Here is a 25,002-nt window from a genome sequence, read left to right on the forward strand (position 1 = left end):
CCCAAACCATCACAGCACTGCACTGACATCTTCACCAAGGACTGCGTGCAGCCAACGCAATGAAAGACCAAAGTGACAGCTATATACTTGACCACATGTCATGGATTTTATTCCTAGAGAAACATCTGAGGTTCCATATCCTACTTTGGATGCAGTCCCCAGTATTGGAAATGGAAGAGGTTTGGGGAATTGCTGTTCTTGTGGCTTCCCCAAGTGATCAGATGAAAACAACCTGGACCCCAAAATGATTCCTTAGTCAGATAAGCCCAATTTAAAGCCCTGCTCTAAAGAAAAAAACAAACACCGCTGAAGTCAGATTTCCAGCATACAGACCCAGACACAAAAAACACACTGGCATGAAGTGTGCATTTCAGTTCTTTTGATAGCTCCCCTTCCCAATCTAAACACGGTTTCAAACACGCAGCTGTGAGCTTCCCAAAGGCAGCCCTGCATGGGAAGCGCTCTGCTCCGAACTGAGGGCTCACCCATCTGACTGCAGCAGCTCAGGACACAGAGCAGACCCTACGCTGATGCTGCTCAAGCTGAACAGGTCTTTTGTGTCTTTCCAGGGCCATCGTGCATTAATCTCATATAAGAGAAACTGGATTTAAATTATTGAAAAACAAAGAAAGTAGTTTTCAGACTTTTTTTTTTTCCCCAAAATCTACAGGAAAATGCCCTAAATAAAAGCCAACCAAGTTCTGATTGGGATTCTGCAGTCATTTTACAGCTGCCAGGACGAAGCCAAGAAAAGCTCCGTTCAATTTGTTGAACACAGTGAGACAGAAAACCTCCTTTGTGAGAAGGCTGCAGCGGGGCCAGTAATGACCAGGCATTCCCAAGGAAGCTTTTCAGTCCTTGCAATGCAAGTTGGGCGTCTCTAAAGATGTAAGCAGCCAAGTTCACTGAAAGGACTACGAGCAGAAGGAAGCAGGGAGCAGTGCTGCTCCATCTGGCAGTGTTTACCTCCCACAGCAGCGGTGTCACTGCACCAAGTGCTGCGTTGGTTGGGACAGATGACAGCTCGGGTGATGGGGCTGTCACCATAGCAACTTCCAGCAAGAACTCACAATGCACCCAAACGAACTTGGAGCTAAATTAACTTATTGCATGTCACCAGTGAGAAATGACTGTTCAGAGGTAATTTTCTGTACTAATATGTAATAGAGTTAACTCTCTAAATTGAATTAAATTAATTAAATGCCACTCCCAGTAAATCAGATTCTATTACATGAATGTTAAAAGAAATTAAAGATGTTTTAATAAAGATTACTAATAATAATTTTATATTATTACTTCAATTCAAAATTTTCGCTCAGTTTATTTTAGGCACATGTCTTCCTCTCACCAGGAAGGAACACCTAATTACTCCACATTCACTGCACATATTTATGTCAGGTAGAACAGATGTAGCCAAAGGAAACCACAGCAGCATTGTAAGGGCTGCTCATCAGTGAAATACTGCTTGGTTTAACATGTGAAAGCCCAAGATTTTCTTTCACCACACACGCTTTGGTGATGTCAGTAACTTTGGACCATTTCCCAAGCCTTCTAAGATCGTGCCCAGCTTCCACTGCAGAGGAAGAGGAAAATCCCAGAGCTGCCTAAGCAGACTGCAAAAATAACAACTTCATAATGGCTTTACAGAGACCTAACATAGTAACTTTGGGTTTTAATATAGCATTCCTTGCACATCAGAAGCAAGACAGCCAGCTGGGAGACGCACCTAAGCCGCCTACGTTGTCCAGCGCCAATAGGGGCAGGCTGCCACTGCCAGCTAACAGCACTGCAGCACCCTGACTTCACAGCTCATATTAAACTCACCCAACACTTCAGGCCCAAGTGGGCCCCACCTCACCCCCATCATCCCCTGGAGTTATTTATTTATCATCCACCTCTGAGATGAGGCGGTGACAGCAGGGAGAGCACACAGCCACTGCAGTGACAGCAGCACCAGCTGTGGGTGACCCAAAGAAGGAACACTGTGCCAAAAACACTGCGTATTTTAAAACACGCCCTGAATCACAAAAAACAGGCCTACATCAAATGTGCAAAGCACAGGTGCAGTAATGCAGTGAGGATGTAATGGACTGGAACGTCGTAACCTTCAGCTGCCTAGATCCCAGCTAGCAGTAAAATGAGATTGTGGTTTGAAGTTTTCGTTGCTGTTATGTATCTGATTGACTATCCAGAAATTCTACGGTAGAATTAAGATATTTTTCAAGTCCTCGTAGCCATAATGAGTTATCAAATAATAACGTCTCACCACTCAAAAACATATTTCAGTATTCAAGAAACAATCTGAAGAAATACTGCATTATTTCCTTCCTGTCTCATCCAGAAGACTTCCTCCTGTAGAGGAAAGAGCCCCTGCTGGGTGCCAGCCAGGAAGGAGTGGGGTCTGCCCCACACCTACACAGAAAAGAACTGGAGTGGAGGGGATGTGGGGGGTTGGGGGTCGGCCTCACCTCCTGCACCACCAGGAGGTTTTCTCATCTTCTGCCAATCAGATGCAAACAACTGCAGTGGAAACTGGTAAGGAATTAAAGCAAACGTTACATCTAAACGTCTGCTTCAGAGGACTCCCAGCAGAGAGAAAACGGTTAGTGAATGAAAAGGAAAAAGGGGGAAAGGAGAGTTAGAAGAAGAAACACTGCACGATCAATTCAGGGTGTGTGGGGCATTGGAGAAGAGCCCATCTGAAACTGGGAAGCTCCTTAAAGCAAGCTGGGTTCAGAGAGAGATAAATGAGCTAACATAACCAAATTAGAAGAATCAGCAGCAGCACTGCTATGAGCACATTGCAGAGCCGTACACTGGACTCAGCCTGAAAGACACAAAAAAGCCTCAGACTGTACTTACAAACAGCAGTAGTAAAATTACACAGGTTAACTCAAAACATTACTTAATAATCATTACATTACTGGAAGGGTTTCTACAGGAGAGAAACAAACAACTATGGTTTGGAAAACGGTTTGAAAGCAGCAGCGCGAAGTCAGACAGATGGAGCTGCTAAGTAAAGAAGATCCACAAAGTGCTGCTGCAGAGAAGGGCAGCTCTCCACATATCAGACAAGAACGGGCTTAAATTACAGGAAGGACTGTTCAGGCTGAGTAGGAGACTGCTCTCCAACAACAAACAAAATGCCTGTCAAGACTATCTGCTGGATCCGTCTGACAGCTTGGAGATGGACACGACAATCTCCTCTCGTTAGCCAAAAGGGCCATGTGCAATGCCCTGAGCCCAGAGCTTCAGTGTGGCATTCAGAGCTTTTAAAGGAGTTGAGGTCTTGTTGATTCTGGAGCTCAGTGACTTGTCAGCTTCACATCACACATCCTGGAGAGGCCAAAGGTCTGGCTCCATGAAGACTGCTGGAAAAAGAGACAGCAAAGCAGCCAAATCCAAAGCGATGCCAGAAGTGCTAAGGGCATCCTGATACAGGAGGGGAATCTTCAGGAAGCTCTGTGTGACAGAGGAGAATGACTACTGCCAACAAGGGAAGAGGCAATCAAGAGGCTCAGCTGCACCTTGGGTACAGATGTTCCTCCTGGGCAAACAGTGATGGATGCTGACATGCCCCGTGCAGCTGAGAAGTGCCAGAAGTATTCTGTGTAGCTGTTAAATGCACATCCCACAACTGTGCTTAGCATGAGCCACTGCAGCCAGACCACAAAAGCTGGGACAGGATGCTTACAAGGAACATCACCTCCTGTTCTAGTGATTGTGGCCCTGCAATCAGCCCTGTGAGTAACCATCCTTAGGAAGCAAACACACTGCGCTGCCTGAACCAGGTCAGGGAGAACCAGAAGGGTCGGTCAGCTGCATGCTGTGATCACAGCCAGCAGCTAAGAGAGCGAGCTAGTTAACTCGCACTGCAAGTATGCCTGCAGAATTTGCTGTCATTAAGTACAGGCTACCATCTTTAACAACTCAGGAAAAGCATTAACATAATCTTACAAAGGAAGTCAGGAGGCTGACCAGATTCTCAAAGCAGAGGAATGCCAACAGCAGGTCCCAACATAAGGTCCCTCAAGCAAAGGCTCCACACTGTGTCAGGACATCAGAACGCTTTTTCATTTCCTTTGTTTCCCCAAAATAACATTCCACAATCTGTAGAGTCACTACCTGAGGAATGTGCAGAGTGTCACAGCACAAAGCTGCTTGCACCCTTTCCAAGGAACGGGTCAAGCAATGCTACAAAGCTGGCATGCACCTCAAACCCACCCAGCATCCCATGCTCCAAACCAAGCCTATGTTTGTCCCTTGCCCAATGAACCTCTCCTTCAAGCTTATGGTTTGCAGCTCTTATAGACATCATATTTACATGGGATACAAGCCTCCTGCGGGCAGTAACACAATAACCTACCAATGGAGAGCATTCATCACAAGGCAGGTAAAAGAAAGCTGAGAGCTTCTAACGGAGATGGCATCACAGCAGCAGTGTTTCCCATAAAAGGATGACCTCATAAGGCAGTCCTTAAGTTAGACAAAAATGTACATGTAAGGCTAACGACAACCAACTAGCTCACAATGTAAAGGAGAACCAAACTGATGGAATCAGTTAGCTGTGCATAATGCCATGTGCAACAAAAGCAACCTGCTGCGTGGGTTAAACTCCAAGCCGAGGGTCCCAGTCCATCCTTCTCAGCAAATACAGAACACTGTGATGGCAAGCTAGCAAAGAAAGTCTTCTCTGCTCTATAGCACAAGAGCATCAATCTATCTCAGGTGGGCAGGAAATACCAGACAACATTCTATTTCTCACTGGTAAGTAGTTATTAGATAAGCGGACTGAAGAACAGAACACACACTACTGTCCAAACTGCTGTGACACCAGAAGAGGCAGCAGTTTGACCATTTCAGTCTACACGTTTAAATACACTGTGTTAGGCAATGCCTGTTACTGAGAAAGAGGCCTATTGCTGAGTATGAAAGCACACACTGTGGGCAGATAAATAACCATAAAACAGCATGCAGTTCGATCTTAACAGCCACTATTATCATTGTGTAGCTGTGCTAAAATTTATATTCTGTAATATACAGTTGTCAACAACTGTATTGGCAGTTGTTGTGTTTCCAGAATGCAAGTCGGGGATTTTTATCCGAGAGGCATCAGCACCAAGGGGCACACAGAGAATTAGGGCTAGAAAAGCCAAACTGGTGTTATCTCATCTGTTCTTATTCTCTTCACAGAGTGCTCCTGTAGAGATAACGTCAGGACGTATTTATTAGACAATGGACAATGTAAAGAGACACCTGATGGAAGCATGCAGTCTGACTGCCTTCAAACAGGACAACATTTAAAGCATTTGACAAATACTTCTCATTGTTTCTAGTACAGGAAAGCTCACGTTTTCACCCTGTTTTAAAAATAAATACACTTGGAGCTGTTACCATCCTAAATCTGGAAAGCCCAGATCACTTCCCAACTGAGGAGACTGAACAAGGCAAGCTACGAGGAAGAGCAGAGCAATATTCTCTGTGCACTTATAAGTACACATCTAAACTTCCATGATGGGCAGCTATTGCAAGCTGGCACTAAGGGCTTCGTGAAAGGAATGAAGAGGAACTCAAAAACTTTAACGAGGCACAGAGGGAACAGAATTGGAGATGCCTGCATGAGCTGTAAGGAAAAACAGCACCTCTGTGCAAAGAAGTTGAAGCATTTTTCTACTTTAAGGATCAGCTGCCCTGTAAACCCTGCTCAGGACAGGAGCACATCAAGAATATTGTTTCTGTTCCATTCTCAAATAATCCTGGAGTGAAATGTTTGCATGTGCTGTTGTTCTGTTGTCGTTGTTGTTTTTTTAAGACAAATATTTTTATCAACAACAAAAAAACCATCTACAGTACTTGTTTTGATGCCTAATTATCTGAAAACGTTCACCTGAAGCCTGAGTGTCCACAGCTTCACAAGAGCTACGGAAGACTCCAATCTTCAAAACCAGCAGCCCCCACTTGCAGGGCTCAGGATGCCCAGCCCTCTTCTGCCAAAATCCACCAATGCTTACACACAACTGGCCTCTCAATGGACGTCTGTGATTAGAAAACCAACAGGACCCAAACAAAAGAACACAGGAGTTGTAGGAAAAGTTATCCGTACACTTACTTGCCACCCTAATTTTTTCTCCTTCACTTCAATATGAGAGGGTTGAACTGAAGATACTCACAACGCTGCCTACAGTTGTGAGAAGAAAAGGCGTATTAAGCAGCACTGAGCTGTTGTCACTAGAAACTCCAGTTGAGTTGTCACAGCCATCCCACATTTGACAGCAAGCAGGAAACTGAAGTTTCTCTACCAGTTACCTCCAAGCAACCCGGGCTCATCTGTCATCTTCCACATGCAAATTTCTCCTCTACATGTGCTGTCCCACCTTTTATGCCACCTTCTTCTCTTTCTGACCAATGTTATGGACGGAATCTATGAATTATCTTCACATTCTATTCTTTTAGGTTATAAAATTGTAATTACTTCTCCTGTTAGAGAAGTGATGTATCAGCCAGCTATGAATGAAACACATGCAACTTGTTTAAAGACTCTTGTAATAGCAAAACACCATGAAGATAAGGTTTGTCAGAAAGAAAACATTTGTGTTACAAAGCCTTCACACATGGCAGTGGGTTATCACTAGGTTATCACATGACTACATATTATGACCTAATTGAAGAACTTATCACAGCATTTGCCTTCCTCCTGCAATGATGACTTGTGGCACATTTTGTCACCACACTGTTGAACTGCTCCGTGCAAACACAGCACTGAACTAATAGCAGGGGGGCTGGAACTAGGTGATATTAAAGGTCTCTACCAACCCAAACCACTCTAGGATGTTATGGTTTCTCCTACTTTGGGCCCTGGGGAAGACCACAAAATTCTAAGTTTATGACTGCAATCAGAAACTGAGAGAGCCTACTCCAGTTTGGAGGTCACAGTGAGACACATAAACTGGATTAACGGTAACCAATCAGTAGTAAAGAGATACCAGAACCCCAATACCAGCCAGTGTCTCTTACTTCCTCCAACTGAAATGTAAGAATCTTCTCCATTGTACATTTGCAGAACCACAAGGGCTGGAAGGGACCTCTGGAGATCATCATATGCAATCCCCTGTGCCAGCAGGGCACAGAAGAAAGCATCCAGGTGGCTTTTGATTGTCCCCAGACAAAGGGAGTCCCAAAACATCTACAAGCAGCCTGTTCCAGTGCTCTGTAATCCCCACAGCAAGGAAGTTCTTCCTCATGCCCCAGTGGAACTCACTGTGCTCTTATTTATGCCCACTGCCTTTTGTCCTGTTGTTGGGAACAACTAAAAAGAGCCTGGCATCATCTCTAAAGTGATAGTTGAACAGTTCACATTTGTAACCTCTCGGTCTGCAGATATGCAACCTTCCTGCCTCTGCAAGCTGTACATTAACATCATGATGTTACGATAAGGATTCCTAAGAGACACGGCACAGACAGCCTGGGGGAGCAGAAAGCTCCAGAAGCAGACAACAAGCAGAAGGGAACGATGCTGCCCCACCACTCCATCATAGGGCAGTGCTGACAGGCTGCTGGGTCCCACATTCACTGCAGCTGTTCCAGCCATTGTAACCTTGCCTCATCCTGCAAGCTGAGAGCTGAGGGTCCCATTTTTCCATTTGAAAGCCATCATTCCTTTTCCTGGTCGTACGCCAGGAATACACAACCCTGCACACATCATGAAGTAAAAGGGACAGATTGGCCCCCCAAGCTTTACAGTGAAGGAGAAAATGTTCTGCAGACTACCTCAATCAGAGAGTTAGGAAAGAATGTTCTGTGGCCAACTAAAAATGATAGTTAACTCTTTTCACCTGTGCATTTGGAGATTCAACACTTACCTTCACTGTAGATGATGCTGGAGAATGGGGTACCTACATTGCAAGGGTAGATGCTTCAGTAACAGTATTATCACTTCAGCTACTTTCTATTTAGCACCTGAGCTTCAATTTAGACAAAGCACGTAGAATTCAGCTGGGATGGGAGCAAAGCAGCCAAAGCCAGGGACTTGGGCACCTCTGTGCTCCCTGTATCTGCGGTGAGACACTGGACAAACAGCAGCAGCAAAATGCCTTCACCTCACAGCGTCTGTCACAAGCCCAGCTCTCCACAAAAAGTCTCCTGTAGTTATGAAGTAACGGCCGCTTCCTGCAGCAGGAACTCCGTACTGTACAGCACCAAGCTCTTCTTGGTACTTACAGCTAAATGCTTTCATTACAAAAGCCTTTATGTATATGTAAAGTTTCTTCATCAAGCGCACAGAAAGAGGCGAGAGTTTACACATCTGAAATAAACACTAATGGGCTGTGCTCAATGGTGCTGCTCTCAAAAAATTACCATAAGGCAGCAACATGGGAGCACAGCGTGCGATGGGAACGTGTTCATTTCCCACCTCATCTCATTCTGCAGCGCTTCTCTCCGGCTTAACAGGAAGACTAATTTGTTTTCAAGTAATTGAGAAACAGCTCCTTATCAGTTCCTCAGATGTCTTTTTTTCCTTTCACACATAGCCCAGAACTGTTGCCAACAGCGTACTCATAAGAGATTCAGCCTAGAAGAAAAATGCCAAACAACGCTGCAGAAAAAAATTAGAAACTGAAGAAGCTGCTAAGTAGACAAGGCTTAAAAGAGCTGGTTCTTCATTTAAACAACAAAAATAATTTGTTTAAATAGACACGAGAGCAACACGAGGGAGCACTTCCTACCCCTGCACCAGTGACTTCAGAGGCAGCCACATGCCTTCCCTCTATTGGTGGAAGCACATGTTTATTTTGGAAGGGTTTGCGCTGCACACACAAATGCAAACACCCAGCCTGCTCCGAGCTGACAGCACACCATGCTCACACCCACAGGAAACCTCTTTCCTCCTTCCTGAGGCCTCACCAGAGACCAAACATGAAACAGCTTCCAACGAGCCACAACCACACACACGGAGCTGACAATTAATTGCTAGATGGAACAGCATCCTCTTTTTTTCTTGACTGCTCTAAGAAAAAGTGAGAAATGCAATATTTATAAAAATTTTAGAAGCCTCTTTCTCACAGCATCGGTTTCCAGCACACAATAAGCCAACCAGAAAAGAAACCCTTCTCCACTGCTCCAGTCCTGCAGCTTCTCCCATTCCAGTTACTTCCAAGAACTGCCTTCTCCTTCACAAATACAGCCAGGAGTTAATAAGAAACAGCATAAACAAGTTGTCCCAACCAGCTGAAAAACAGAAACTGAAAACTGTCTCCCTATGCCATCTTTGTATGATTTTCTTCAGCCTTCTCCAACAGAACCCAAGTGGTGGGAATACCTCCCACTGCCACAGCCACCCACAGCTGCACAACAGAGCCATGCCTGCACCAACAAAAGGAATTTGTGCTCCCCTGCCAAGCTGGCACCTTCTGACACAGCTTCCCCTGCACACCCAGGCTGGTCTCAGTCATTGGAAAGATCACAGCAGAGAAAGTAACATCTATGCTGCAAGCAGCTCTGCTGCGTCACACCTTACCTGCCCCAAATCCAGATGCAGTCATGCTTTGCAGAAGGTTCAGCCCCCATTTGGCTTTAATCTTTGATTTAAAACACCCTGTATATGCAGCATATGCTGGTGCAGGCAGCTCACCCAGCTACAGTGTCATTCTGCCTTTACAATGAATTTAATTGCTTTCTCCCAGATATGAAATAAAATAATTTGGTGTTAATCCCTGTGTCGCCTTTAGTTCTAGTGGCTGTTGTCATTCAACCTTAGAAACAAAATAAAGTATGGGCACCAAAGAGACAAAGATAAGGGACAAGTACTGAACTCACAGAAACGCAGTCCCTACATTTAAAAGAAATTAACTCAGGTGCTCATGAACAAAACCTGGATCCATATCACCACCCTCATAAAACATTACGTCACACCTGATGGTATCAAACATACATACAAAGTTATCACAGCAAAGACAAAAACCACGCTATGCCACACAGAAAAGGAGATGGCACTGTGGCTCCGTGCTATCAGGAATCAAGGCCCATTAGTTATGTAAAAACGAACATAATTAGTTACTCTGACAAGAAAAACATCTGCTACTGAGATATGATATTAAAGTCATTGTAGCACTGAATCCTTTTCACACAGAAATGAGTTGACAAAAAATATTACATATTTTGGAAACTAAACTAATTCTTAGATAGAAATCGTACCTTAATTCCAAATTTCTCACATGCCTAAGATTCTGAGAGGAAAGGCCACAGCTATTGCTACCTTCCTTACTGCTATGAACCACAGGGCAGATGCAACGCAATTCAGATTGAAGCTTTCCGATTTCACACGTTTCTCATGGGAAGAAAATTGGGGGGAAAAAAGTGTACTGATCAATTTATCCTAGTTTCCCCACTGTGTACTTAGAAGATTGTTTTTCAGAATTCAGTATTACTGAAGAGAGAATTAATTTCTACTATATAAATACATAAAAAGCGTTTGAAACATAAGTTGTTTTGTCAATCCCATATGCTAGACTTGGCTCTTTTCTAATTCCCAGCCTTTGGAATTTGAGAAGCTGTACTTGCCAGTCTGCCACCTAATTACACAGCAATAAACGTGCATTAACCAGTTCAACACCAAGCTGCAGCCCTCACTGCTGTGTGGTGACAAACAACCCAAGGCACAGAGCAGGTGGCAAAAGGCAGCAGCTGCAAAGAAAGGCATCACACCTGTCTCACCTCCTCACCTTCGGTGAGGCCGCAGCTTCATCACCATTTCCTCCATCCAGGCTTCTCATGAGCTCAAGGAACTGAATTTACTCACTACACTGAGTTGATTTGGGGGTGTAGGAAGTGGAGATGTACATTTTTTTGGTGGCAATTAAATTGTCTTTGAAATAATAACGGCTAGAAACTAAATTGAAAACTACATCTGTCCTGACATGAGGGCAAAATGATAACACACAGTGTGTTACGTTCCAGTTATCTCATCTATGCATTCCTACCAAAAAGGAGCCATGTGACACCCAACGTAGAAACTTACTCTGAGAATCCAGCGTGAACAGTCGGCTCCTGCAGCAAGGATTTAGGAACACGAGATATTCCCTCCTCATTAGAAAGGAACATGAAGAACAGGACACACACACACACTTTTAAACAAACTTAAAACATCACGTGTTTCACCAAATGAATAAACATAAATTTACCTTTGGTTTTTTGTTCAGCAGCCTGAAAGAAGAACAGAACAACAGAGAAAAGAAATCAACTATTTGTCAGTATTCAAAGGGATACCTAATAATTGCAGAGCTGCAGCCCTGACCTTTTGCAGACAACGCTTACATAAAGCGGGCAGTAGGTCTAATTAACGATAGGAACATTTTAATTCAACTCCATGTACAGGGAACATAAGAATGGCTATCTTTGTCTCACAACAGCCCAAAGCTGCAGCTTAACCACAGCAAGAAGCACAGCAAGCACCAGCCCCCACCCAGCCTTCCACCACCCGAGGCTCAGAGATGCCCTGAACCAAGCAGGTCTACAAAACACTCAAAAAGTTCAGTTCCATGAATTTGCCCTGTTTCAGTTCTACCCACTTTTCTTTTTATTTGAGGTAGCTTTTGTAACTACCAAGCAAGAGAGCAGTTCCTACCTACACCCTCAAGCCCACATACGATTAAAACTAACTTCATACACAGACAGCAATAGTAATAATAAAAAGGAAAGAGAATGCAAACCACAGAAAAGATGAAGTGGCCTTGGAATCCACAGCCACTCCAGCATCAATTTAGGGTAAGGCAGCTAACTGTGCACTGATGCTGACAAGGAGCATGCACACCACGCAGCACTGGAAGCAGTCACCACCACCCATGGATGGCCAGCAGCTCAGGGCTTGCTAATGAACTGTCACAACTGCTTCACTGAGACCACAGCCTCTGATGGGGCTGCTGACTTGTGTCAGAATTAGTCAAAGTGAAGGTTACAGAGCTGTATCTGTATGATGCAAATAAATGAATACAAAAAGCAAACCTTTTTCTGAGCACCTTCCTTCTTTTTCTTTTCTTCCTGCTTTTTCTTTTTCTTTTCTTCCATCAAATGTTCCTCTTCTTGTGTTTCTTCCTCTTTCTCCCTGAGGGAATAAAGGGCGGAGAGAGCTTTTCAGTAAGATCAATTTTACCTGGGAAGGCAAATAATCCTTACTAATGTTGTTAGCTTTCTAATTCGCATGTCTAAAAGGGCTGCTTCTAATGCTGGAAAGAAAACATTACAAAAAAAAGCACTTCAAACCAAAACGAGCAACAACTAAAACAGTAGGGGAGGGAAACTCTGATCTAACAGATTTGGAACCCCTCTCCTTCATTACTACTTAATACTACAACACTGTATGGAAAGAAGACTTAAAGCAAGGAAATAAAAGAACCAAACCAACTAATTAACGCTGACTTCCTAATGCTGATTCACAACGTACCTTAAAGACTATGCATGAGTACATTATTTCTGAAGTATTTTGTTTCATTCTGTTTTTTGTTTTTTAAATCAAATGCTTGTTTTCCTCAGATGCATCAATTTTGCTCTCCAGAGAAAAATAAAGAATCATAAAATAAAGTCTGGATTAATTCAAACTATCCTATTTTCTGTTTATCCTATAAATTCTAGCTGAAGGATTTGCATAGCTGTACACCACCACTTTTCCACAGGCACCTTGGTTAAAGATGCCAACTTCAGCCAAGCAGGAATTCATTCCAAACCAAGGACCTGAACCTCCACCACCTGAACCTCCCCCTCTGTGCCCTCTTTGTCCATCGCTGCACTGAACAGCCCTAACAAGGAATCCCCCGCAACGCCCTGCCAAGCAAATACCAACAAGCAGTAAATGAATTATTTGCACTAACTGTTTTATCTTCCTGTCAGCTCTTCAGAGCCCGATCATTCATCAGCCTTACAGATCTTCTGAAAAGACTCCGTTTCTGATCGGCTGAAACTATTGCTGCTATTATTGGATTAGAGCTTCTGAGGCATGATTTGATTTTCAGCTTTTCCAGCTGCCTGACAATACAGGCTGTGGCCATTACATGTAGTGCTTGCAGAGCTGCACAGCGCTCCCAACATCCAAAAGCAGCTTTCCTATCCGCATCACCCCAACACCAAGCATCCCAGCACCAGTTCCCAGCTCTGAGCACTCAGTGCCCTTTCACACACAGCAGGGCACTCCAAGCACTCCCAGGAAGGACAGGTATGGCCGTAGCACAGCAGTGAGGTCAGCACAGCTGGAGGCAGGACCTGAAGCACCTCAAACCACATCTCACGTCACCACAACTCAGTGCCCATATTTACAGCAGCTCCCAAGGGCCACGTTCCAAACACTGCACTGTCCGCGCTTCAGAACACCTGCAAGAGCTGCAGCTAGGAATCAGCACGGTGCATTCAGCATCGCGTCTGAGATGGGTACTTGAAATGGCAGCTTTAAACAGACTCTCATAGGACTTTGCAAAAAATGATGACTTAAACTGCCAAAAGAAACACAGCTGAAACAGTAATAGCTGTGACTTTCTTCCTGTTGGTTCAGTAGAACAGAAGTTCCCCGGATTTCAGTGACTACAAAGCAGCTGCATCCACTCCCTGCACTTCCAGCGCTCCCTAACGAAGTCCTACCACACTCTACAAAGCCCACACCTCCAAGTGATCAATGCCAGGCTTCCACCAAGGGAAGTTCCAGCCCTTCTCCTGTGTTAAAGCAGGTGACTGAAGCAAGCCAAGCGGGAAACAGTTTGGTCTCCTGCTAGTACTTAAGCAAACCAGTGATGTGATAGCAACTCCAGAAAACCACAATTACAGTTAAATCCCTCTTAATAATCAGTGCAGTGTTTGAAAAGGCAGGAAAAAATAATTAAAAAAAACAACCTTAATTTCGAGCTCCCTTCCAACTATGACATTACATGCTTCCCAACTTTACTGTTAGGTCTTTTTCCCCCATTAAGTTCCTTGAGTCAGGCTGCACTCAGTGGCACCTCCCTGCTCCCACCCTGCTGCCCTCCAAAGCTGCTGCTCTGAGCCTCCCAAGCACCACAATGAGCCATTCCTTCCCCTCCACCCCTAATACACCATATCAGAGGATTTTCTAAATCAAAGGACAGCAAACATGTTGCTTCATTAAAAATACAGTGTATTTTATTACCGTGTTATCATATCAATTACAACATAAGAGGTAGAAGTGCCACTCCTAGCAGAAACCTGTTTTTTTTATTTCATTTCTGAGTTTAAAATAGCCTCAAATTAACTCAGAAAACGATACCATAATTTTTAATGGAGTTCAATTTTCAGAACTGATTTACATAATGACACTTCTGAATACATATGCTTTAAATATGCTTAAAATAGAAATAAAGCTCCAAGTGGCCTCTGGGATGGCAACGCTCGCTGTCACTTCTAGGCAGAAATTAGTCATCCCCGAGCAAAACAACAGGAAAATAATAAAAACATTGCTATATAAAGTTTGATTACATTGTCAAAAGCCATGTGTTGTAGTTTTACTTCCCAAGTGACGATTCAATCTTTATTACAGGAAGCATGCTAAAGGAAAGAGAATACAGAGCTCATGATTTAAAGCAGAAGCATCTTAGGGTGTATTTGCACGAGCTTGCCTTTTTCATAGAAATACATCCAAAATATCAAAGCCAAGGAAGATTTTTTATGAGCAAAACTCAGTTTTACTTTGGTGCTGTTTTTAAAGAATGCAATTATCTCATTAAATCTGAGCCTAAATCCAGGCTTTCAGCAAAGCATTCAAGCTGAGGAGGCTGTCCTGCAGTAGGAAGGTGAGCTGACAGGTCAGTGCCAGTACAGCCTGGAAGCACTACGGTTACTTTCTGTCAGTCTGTGCCCGTTACAGAAAGTCTTCTTTTTCCCTTAAAAAAATAATAAAAAAAAAAAAAAAAAAAAAGAAACCAATCTAGGTTGATTTTTTTAAGCCCAATAAAAACAATTTTCTAGTCGGCATCAGGCACCGGATCGCTTTCACGTCCGAAAGCACAGCTGGCATTCTGCATTGCTCCAACCTGACATCCTAACGGGATTCTGCAAGAAGCCTTTTGGGAATACAGCATGCTGATGCAAACTTCAAGGGCTGATCCATGTCATTGCATGTAAGCTTATACCCATCCTACGCCTCACCCAGAAGCACTGCAATGGCCAGCCATGGGACAGAGGTACATCCCCGTCTGTCCCTCCATGTGACACAACTCCAGTCTGAGGGGTTTGGGCAGCACAGACACAAAACACAAAATAACCATTCAGAAGGTTCTCTAAGATCTGGTTCCAAATGGCAGCGACGAAACAGGGAAAGAATACATAAAATAAGCAGCAGCGAGTACTGGAAAGGCAGGCTGCAGCAATTCAGGACAACTGGGAAATGCTGCTGCAGAAGAAAAGAGCCAGGTGCTGTTTCTTGGAAATGACAAATCCAAAAGAGAATGCAGACACCCCAGGCCAGAGGAGGAATGCTGCCAGAGCCCCACGCCACCAGCAGCCCCTGGTTTCAGAGGGATAAAGCAGGGCTCCTTGCTCACGCTGCTTCCTCCCTCCTCCTTGCTCTGCCCAGCCCTCTGTGACCTGTCTGCAGCTGATCCCAGCAGAAGGCAAAGAGCTGGCAAGAGCTTAACCAGCAGCAGGCCTTCTCCTTGGTACCAAGGCTCAGTCATTAAGTGGGAAGTCAGGCCGGTCCCAATGACCAGCTCTCCAATCACCTCAAAGAAGAAAGAAATCCATAAAACCAGGCCAATAGAGAATGAACACCAAACCAGAACAAACACAGGTTAAAAAAAATGAAAGTCAATAATCAGTTAGTACATTAGCAGTGACAACAAAGCTCAGCACCTTGGGAGCAAGCAAGAGGAAGAATCTGTTTCAGTGCTTCATGGCACAGCTTGCCCAGGGGCAGGTAAAGAGCAGGCAGCATCTGGGCACATGCCATGCGGTGCCAGCAGCATCCCCTGCTGCCTTCCTGGCCACACATAGCCAGAGAACACAGCCCCAAGCAAGGATCCCATGGCCTGGTCCTTCAGTGCCTGCTTCCCAGTCCTGGGCAGACAGCTCACTTCTGAAGCGAGCTCCCACAGACTGGCAGAAGGTGGAAATACATGGGGCAGCAAAAGTAAGAACAGCTTTAAAAGTCTTTCAGAGAAATCAGGTGGCTTTCCCCGCTCTCTGGGCCTGATGTAACTTACCACAGGACAACTGCATCCAAGTCATCCTGATTACCTGGAAGGATCTGCAGGAGAAGGGCAGCACCCCAGAAGACTTGCAAAGAGGCAAAGATTGCACCTACAACTTAAAAGGGGAAGGGATAACAACATCACTAACCAGGATTTGTAAAGAGAAGCTACATCAAATCAGCTTGTTGTTTTCCCTATGGCACAGCTACAAGCACTTTTAACAGGGAAGAAAGAAGATGCAACAGATGTAATTTATTGACTTTTCAAGCAAAATGTACAGTTTTTTTTTCTTTAAAAAAAAAAAAAAAAGAAAAAACACTGCTTTAGTCGTTTTCTAAGAACGGGGTAGGGAAACACAAGCTGAGTGACACTATGGCACAGTCAGCACTTCCCCTTCCAAGCAGGCAGAGATCCCATGGATTTGGTTGCAGTACATCGCCCATATCCAGCAGCATTCAGTACTTCTATTAATCACTTCATTGCTGGAAAAATGTGTGCACTGAGCTTCCAGAGCACATCAAGTCATGTGGCTGCAAAACTCAGCCAGACAGAATTCAGGAGAAGCAGATACACCCGGGATGTGGTCTGAATAACAGCAGAGTGCAATTCAGCAACAGCACAGGGTACCACGTTCAGCATCAGTGCTGCAGGAATTAACTGGGAAACCATCCTCAGCTACACCACTGAGGGCAAGGTAAGCTGATCAGTGTGCTTTATGCACAGGTATGAACATTCAGCTTGAAACTAAACCCTGTAATTTGAAAGTCTGGGTGCAAAATGTGTCCCTGCAGGGAATCATAAATGAAGCTTGAGGAGCATTTGTTTGACCTCAATTTATGATTTATTAATCCCATGCTTTGGGGCTTCTGACTGTTAAATTATGTCCCTGTCCTGCATTTGTCACTACTTAGTACATAATTTGACTTGACAGGATTTCTCCCTTCATGTGAAACATCAAAATATCATCCTCTGCTAACTGTGGGTCTGGTACTTTGGTTTTCCCTGTATCTGGTCAACCAATCTCGAAGCATGCAAGACAAAACCAATCATTACCAGCAACAGGACCCTGGCTTCTGAAGCCACAGAAAGCCCATCAAGAACCCTGTACATAAACAAACCACGACAGCCCTTGGTCTTCCATGGACTGTGCAATGCAGCTTCAGCTCTAAGGCATCCTGGTGTGCATTTGGTTTTGTCTGCTGATTTGTGTGCAAGGTACTGGTGGGTGTCTCCAGGCCCCTGCTGCTCTCTGGAGCCTCCTCAACAGCTGCCAAAAATTGTGACGGATTACACTTGATTCCTACACACCTGACTTGGGGCTTTCTTGAAATCACAGCCCACTTTACTAAGGTGGCCAGACAGGCACAGACAACCAACTTCACTGCTGAAATTTAAGCAGAACGGAGCTGCCATTTAAAGACAACAACAAACGCTACAGGTTTAGATGAGAATAGGATGTGAGAAGCATCATATTCAATTAAAATATCCTACTGAAACTATGGGAGATTATTGGTTGCCCAAGAGACCGAGTTAATAATCCTGCTCTTAAAACCTTTACAATAGAAATCCCATCATCAGGTGAAAAAAAAAAAAAGAAAGCTTGCCTAAGACATGTCAACCTCCAGCAGCTGGTGTCCCCAGCAGTGCCATTTTGGATCACTGGTTAAAGAGCATCTCCACTGTGACAGCACCTCGAGGACAGTGCCAAGTGCTATTTATTGCAAGACCCTTTCAGTTTCCAGTTCACTCAACAATAACTTTTGGTGACCCTACTTCATATACACATAATAGAAGCAACCATCACAGCAAATTAAATTTGAATAAAAATAACGTGGACTCAACAGAAATTACCCTTCAATTAGAGATTAAAAACAAAGTAACAGAACAAACCATGGAGCAACCTGGCCCTGTTTTAGCTTCTACTAGCCAGCACAGGGGAAATCTCAGAGGAAGGCTTTCCTGACCAAGAATGCAGACTGACCACAAGGAGCAGGTCAGATGCCTGAGGTCTGACCACCATCAGCACTGCTCAGTTCCAGTGCACAGCTGTGGGCTTTGGGGTTTTGCTTTTCATCCACAGGCTGCCCTTCTCACTTTCTTGAGGATCATTGCCAGAGTTCTAATGAGCATGTTCCAACGGACGTGTTAGGTCTTTATTACTGAGGATTGCACAGCAACACTAGTGATGTTGTACAGCGTAACTGTGGTGCAGAGGACATGGCAGCAACACATCCAACCTAAACTGAGGCTCGCTCACATTGCATTCACCACCCAAAGCAGGTGATCAGCAGCTGAAAACATGTTAGGAACAGTTCCTCTTGCCCAGCAAACGACAGAAACTCACTTCTTGAAAAATTAAGCTGAGCAGTGAGGTTGACTAGATTTAGCCTCACCAGCGCTGCCTCCCAGCCAGGCCTGCTACCTACCAGCAGACCAAGCACAACATGGGGCAGAGCTGCCCTCCCTACCTTCCCCCCCCCCCCCCATTCTCCTGAGCCATAATGCACAATGGAGAACAGCTTTGCAATCCAGCAGCAGAGCAGCATGTGCTCATCTCTTCCAGGTACTATGTTTGTCTTCTGCAAACACTTGAGAAGATAAGAGCTCAGTGACAAGAGACAAAGCCCCCAGAGCAGCCAGCTGCTCAAACAAACATCACCCATCAACTGACCAAGCAGCAGAGGCAACCCGTGGACAAGCTGCTGCTCAGATGTTTGGCAGGACCTGAAGAACACATCAGAGCAGCGCACTTTCAGCATTGCACACATGGACACAGCTGAGGAGGAGGTCAGGGAACGGAACAGGAGCAGCAGATCTCCTGCTCCAGGCTCTGTGTGCTGATCGGTGTCATAGCAGAGCTGAAGCAGCCAGGCAGCACGTCACTGCATCACCAGGCTTCGGTGACAGAGTGAAGGGGACCATAAACAGTCAGAAAGAAGGAAGCTTCTATGCAGGACTCCTTTATGCAAACACAGCTAAAAGAGATGACAGGTAAGCTTGCACAGCTAACACGATGCATCATTTTGCCCGTAAGGTTTCCAGTGCCCTCAGCTCTCCTTTCCATCACAGCCACACAGCAGCACTCAGCTATGTAGCCGTGTCACCTGACTCAGCTGTTGCCCATCTGTGATCCCCAGAGGCCCTTTCCACTCCTGTGACATTAAAACCACTGCACAGATGAGCCACAGGAGCCTACAGAAGGCAGTATGGGAGATGGCATCCTGCACCTCTGCCTTGCCCAGTTGAAAGAAGAGACAGAGCTGGCATGTGGCACCAGGACAGCAGGCAGGGCTGATGGGGGACCACGAAGACAGAGCGCACTCAGGACCTCAAGATCTGGGGTTCAGAAATAAACAACTATGCCCCCTGCATGCAGTAGGGCTCCAAATGGTACAACAACACAAGGATCACCAGCACGAGATGAGATGAAAAAGGGAAAACGGGCATCAACAGCACCCCTTCTTGTAGAAGCCAGGAGGGAAGCAAAACCAAAGGGAACACGAAGACAGAGCTCTATGCTCTCATAACATGTTTATTCCTCTAAAAGATTTCAGACTACAAGCCCTCAATTTCCTCCTTCTGCATTTTCACACTTGTTGGGAGAGCTCATTGAACATTCAAGTTGTTGTCTCCGAGTTTTCCAAATACCATTCTATTTAAAGGCTCTGTGAATAGGGAATTCAATTTATCAAGTGAATGAAAGAAGAATTCTTAGCAGGAACCCTGGTGAGCTAATCAAGAGTCACAATAAAATGTCAGGGGTCCTGGAATTCTCCGCAGGAGGTTAACACCAAATCTGATCTGAGCAAAGGAAGACAAAACACACTACAGGCTAATGAACTGTGCTCAAAAACTGCACACTGCAAATACGTGGGATCACAAATGAAAAAAATTACTTGTTTTTGCATTAATACAACCCTAGCGTTTAACTACAAAAAACCAAAACATTGCCCTCTGTCACTGTTTTGCTCAACTTAAATACATTTTGAATCAGTTTAGTTGCTGTTCCACTGCATCTTCAGTTGCAGCACGCTGCTGAGCAAGTAATCCTTCTTTCCATTAAGCTTAGAAGTTCTCTGTTCCACCACTTTCCCCAATAAAAGCATCCGGATACCAATTCCTGCCAATGATAAATCTATCAAGTACTCAATTAACAGCTGAACTCGGCATTTTTATTATATACTGGAATATCAGACCCATCATCAGAACGGATTATCACCATGTTTCAACCAGCAAATGAACAGCCTCTCCACTGGGGAACCAAACTGTTCCCAGTTGCAGTAAACACCACTTTGGAAATCAATTTATAGTGAATCATCATCTCTGCAATGACCATTTCGTGCCTTCAGCTAGTCTATAAAATGCCCAAGGGAACAAATATTCTCAGAAACGCATAGGTTGCTCCAAAAGTAATGCTCCCTATTTATTTCCATGGAAACTGTAGCAGATCCAAAGAACACGAGAGCATTATTTGGTAGAGCAAATTCTCAGCTACTGTTTTGCAACACCATCACCACCATCAGCTGTGTGCTTTCACCAATGATGAATAAGAGCCTGCATGCCACGCTCAGGGGAGGTGACCACTGTCACCACTGCCAAAATGCATCACTGCCTGGCTGTGCTCACACCCACTCCATTCATCAAGCTCAAGGGCAGTGGGTACCATTTTTTCTTCACAGAAGAATTCCACGTTTGCTTCACATGCTTCCATGTTAGATGTTAGATTGCTCCTCCACTGCCATCTGTCACACAGCAACAAAACATAATGGGTTACAGGTGGGAAGGTTCAACTTCTGCTGTCCTACCACCAACATGTGCTTCCAACAGTGTGGGCCAACATCAAACAGTAGGAGGCATTACTTTCAGAGCAGCCCTCCCATACTCAAAAGGTCTGCACATTATCTGATCAGTAGACAGAACTCCAGAAAGATGAGTTGCTCCTTGTTTGGATGCTGACAGAGGGGACAATTTCAGCGCAGCTGGACTGTCAGAGCATCAGATCACCCTCCAGATAGCACAGACCAACAGCTATCACCTATCTCACCTGCTTCCAAACACATGGGGTTTTGTCACCTTAACAGTTCTTCCACCAATGTGTGGAAAACGTTTGAGAAATGCAATTAGGAAAAAAAAAGATGATTTTATTAAGCAAATTGCAATGGATCCACCCAGTAACGCAGCCATTGCTTTATTCAAATATAATGCTTCAGTGTAGCAGTATAATATGAAAAGCAACGTGTTCTTGGTGTCCAGTGAGATGAGACTTAGGATTGCTGTTTTCAAAAGCAAAGGACTTCAAAAAGTTTGATTAGAAGAAGAACTACTGGAGAAGTAATTATGTCATACTTTCACTAAGCTCTTCTACTCTGCTATTTATACAGAGCCTTCTCTTGACTGCAGCAATCACAGACCACATCTAGTTCTACACCTGGACTGGGCACACACACCTGATGATCAGCCTACTACAAAATATTCAGCAGCACTTAGATTGCCACAAGTAGGCTCTTCTCCTGTATCACAACATGCTACAGCTTTTAAATGGCTTAAGACAACAAACCTCTTTGCTAAATATATCAGCTAACACCACAAAGAGAAACCAAACTGTTTCACAAGCAGGAAAATGAAGAGGTACACTATAGACAGATGTGATGAGCATTCTTAGGCCAGGGGGTTATTTTGAATTAACAGGAAGTTCCTGCAGCATCACAGATCAAGACCAGGACAGAACACAGCGGAAGACAGAGACAAGAAGGACTGAACATGCAGACATGGGGTAATTTGCAGCCTGGGTAGAAAAGAAGCTGTCGAGTGAAACATCCATTTCAAAGCTGAAAATGGGGCAGAAAGCAAGCTATGCCTTTTAGAAACAATTCTCCTGCATCAGGCAAGCTTGTAACTCATTAGAAATACCAGAGAAGAGGAAAGTTGAGACCTGCAGGTGGACAGAATGACAGCAGAGGAAGGCTAAGAAGGCATCCCGCAGGCTGGCCTTTCTGCATGGTTACAAAGCCTTCCAACACCTCCTAACTTCATACCAACATGTACACTAAGAAGAACATCTACTCTTAGTTACTCTTCCAAACACATTCTGAGCTCTACCAGAAGCACTACAAGCAACACCAAAAACCTGCTCTGGTTTTCTGTCAATGGCACAGGAATAAGGCACAGCAAAACGGCAGGCAGCACTGACCATCGTGCAGCTGCTCTTCTCAGCACTACTGAGCTGCTTCCTGTTCCTGCAGTGGTTTGCAACGAAGCACCGCACTGCTGCTCTGCTGTTCACCAATACCCACTGCTTAAAAACACCCCCGCTGTCAGCATCTGAAATTAGCATCAGCCATAGAAACCTTTTGGGATTCTGAGGAACTAAGAGCCCCAGTCAGACCACGCACAGCATCAGGCTGAGCTTAAAATAGAGCAGGTAGTTTGAACTCATTATTGATATGAGCACACGCTGACCATACAGAGCAGCATCCAGGGCACAGCCAGCACTACATCCATCTCAGATAGAAGTTCTGCCTCTCTGCTGAAAAAGCGTGAACTTCCAGCAGAAACAGGCAGGCTGAACACAGGAAGGGGAAGAGGAGAAGGGCAGTGCAGCTAAGGAGAACCAGACATGCCATGTGGGGGGGGAATTTCCTTGACCAGATCCTAACACAGCCGCTCTCTGCGATGCCTTTGGAAAGTCACTATGGGAAAATACACACAGACCTCACTAACAAGAAACCAAGGAAAATTCAGGATGGCTCTGCCTGCAGAAGATGCCTGTGGGCACACACTAAGCACTCCATAGCCCAAGGTGGTTTTTCTTCCCTTGGGGTGAGGGCTCTCTTCCTCCAGCTGGTAGTCGCAGGATAACTATTTTGAGACCTATAAACATATTTTTATCTGGGGCTTAATTACACACAAAGGGATGCCAATCGACTTGACAAGTCCATCTCCCTCCCAAATGAAAGAAAAGTCTCCATCAATTCAGTGCTTACTACTAAGAAAGCAAACACATACAGCCATGGGATAAACATCAGCTATTTTAACGCAAGGCAAAAAAAGCAACCATCCCCATTTCATAGAATCACAAAACGGCTTGGGTTACAAAGGGCCATAAAGACAGTTTAATTTCAACCCCCTGCTGTGTGCAGGGTCATCAACCACCAGACCAGGCTGCCCAGAGCCACATCCAGCCTGGCCTTGAATGCCTCCAGGGATGGGGCATCCACAAAAGTGAATTCTCAAAAGCGAGCTTCTGAAACAGAATCTCCTGATTGAAATCTAAGTCAATGCAAATGTAGTTCTCAACCCTTTAAACGAATGTGCGTTTCAGAAGCAAACTGCAGAGAGCTGTTTATTACAAACGACTTCCACCTCCACAGCCCTCAAAGGCAAACCATAAAGCTGTGTGCAAAGCTAGACAATCTGGGCACCCAGCCATAAGCCAGCACTGCTGCAGCACAGATAACTGTTCTCACTCTCGAGCCATCCTTGGCTGCAAACCCATGGGGAAGACATCCAGAACGCAGCCCTCGCTGCCGCCAAAGCTTCTAATGTTTTATGAGCTTGAATTGCAACTACGGCTGGGAATACAGCACTGAGAAATTACGATGCTGGTTCACGTCCAGAGCTAAGAGCAAAACCAACTCCGATGTCGATTGCCGCTGCTCTGAAGGGAAGACTGAAAGCACATCGAGCCATCTCACAGATGTCTGCGGTGAAATTTAGTGCCCCTGCACGAAGAAAGTGATGTCACATTTCAGAAAAAGACAAAAGAATCAGCAGCGCGTTCTGAACTGCCGCTGCACTCTCAGCAAATGATACCATCTTTGATATCATCTGAACCTGCCCTGTAAGCACTCTGTACACCAGAAGGCAGTTTGTTACTGTGACCAAACTCAAGACATTCTTATCCCGTGCAGCAGACATTAAAATGCAGTAGTGCCAAAGCAGGAAACTGCACACCAACGAGGTTTCACAAAACGCAGAGCCGTTCGTTGGAATCCAAGTGATGTTAACCACAATTAAGCAGTGATAACAGAAGCAAAGGTCTATCTACATCCAGTAATTAAGATGTAAAACTAAGCTGTGTCTTTGGAAGACGTTTTTCATAAATAGCTCAGAATCCTAAAGCAAGATCAAATAATACTTTGATTCCTCTGCTTTCACACATTAAGAACCATCTTTCATTGTACCACCAGCACTGCCCAATGAAGAGACCGTGCAAAGCACACAGACCACTTAATAACGCTATTTATTGTCACTTCTAGATCACCTTCCCATTCAATAAAGTGTATTTCTCTTCTAAACACTATTTGCTGTGGCTGATATCTTCATAACACAGCTGAACACCCCAAGCCATTATCACTAGAAGGCATCAGCTGATGCTAAATTGGCTCGACTGCAGCGTCACAGGCATTTAAGAGGTTTCCTTATCATTCATCTTTAATACCAAAGGATCGACAGGCTCCTACCTGCAGCTTCTAGGCCAAAGGGAAACCTTCTAATGGTATTACCATTATCTTGTCATCTGAATTTTAAACAATTAAAACAATAGCCCTTGTGTTGCACATCTCCACTGTAACCAAAGATGATAAATGTTTAATCACTCACTTCTCATTTTCAAAGTCTTACATACTGCACTGATTATTTAACAAAACAAGCAACGTGAATGCTACCTTCAAGCTGCTATACCTTCCAACAGCAGCAGCACATGCATTAAGAGATGAGTAACAGACTGCTTCACTTCGTCAAGGTTTGAGCGTTTTATTTTTAAAGCTGCAGCTCTGCTAGCCAACACTATCCAGCAATTCTTTCCAAATGAAAGCCTCTTTTT

General features: G+C 44.6%; 1 protein-coding gene across 1 annotated transcript in view; it reads right to left on the reverse strand.

Annotated features, from left to right (window-relative positions):
- Positions 1-25,002, reverse strand: part of TNRC6C (trinucleotide repeat containing adaptor 6C) — a gene marked incomplete at its 3' end in the record, with an annotated part of 85,269 nt that overhangs the window by 58,716 nt on the left and 1,551 nt on the right. Inside the window, exons 2-3 of the mRNA XM_079544457.1 lie at positions 11,998-12,097; positions 11,178-11,199 (exon numbers count right to left, since the gene is read on the reverse strand). Of these exons, the coding sequence (XP_079400583.1) occupies positions 11,178-11,199; positions 11,998-12,060 (85 nt within the window). The 5' untranslated portion in view covers positions 12,061-12,097. The remainder of the gene's footprint in view (positions 1-11,177; positions 11,200-11,997; positions 12,098-25,002) is intronic.

The sequence above is a fragment of the Tetrao urogallus genome (assembly GCF_951394365.1).
Source record: "Tetrao urogallus genome assembly, chromosome: 18".
NCBI lineage: Eukaryota > Metazoa > Chordata > Aves > Galliformes > Phasianidae > Tetrao > Tetrao urogallus.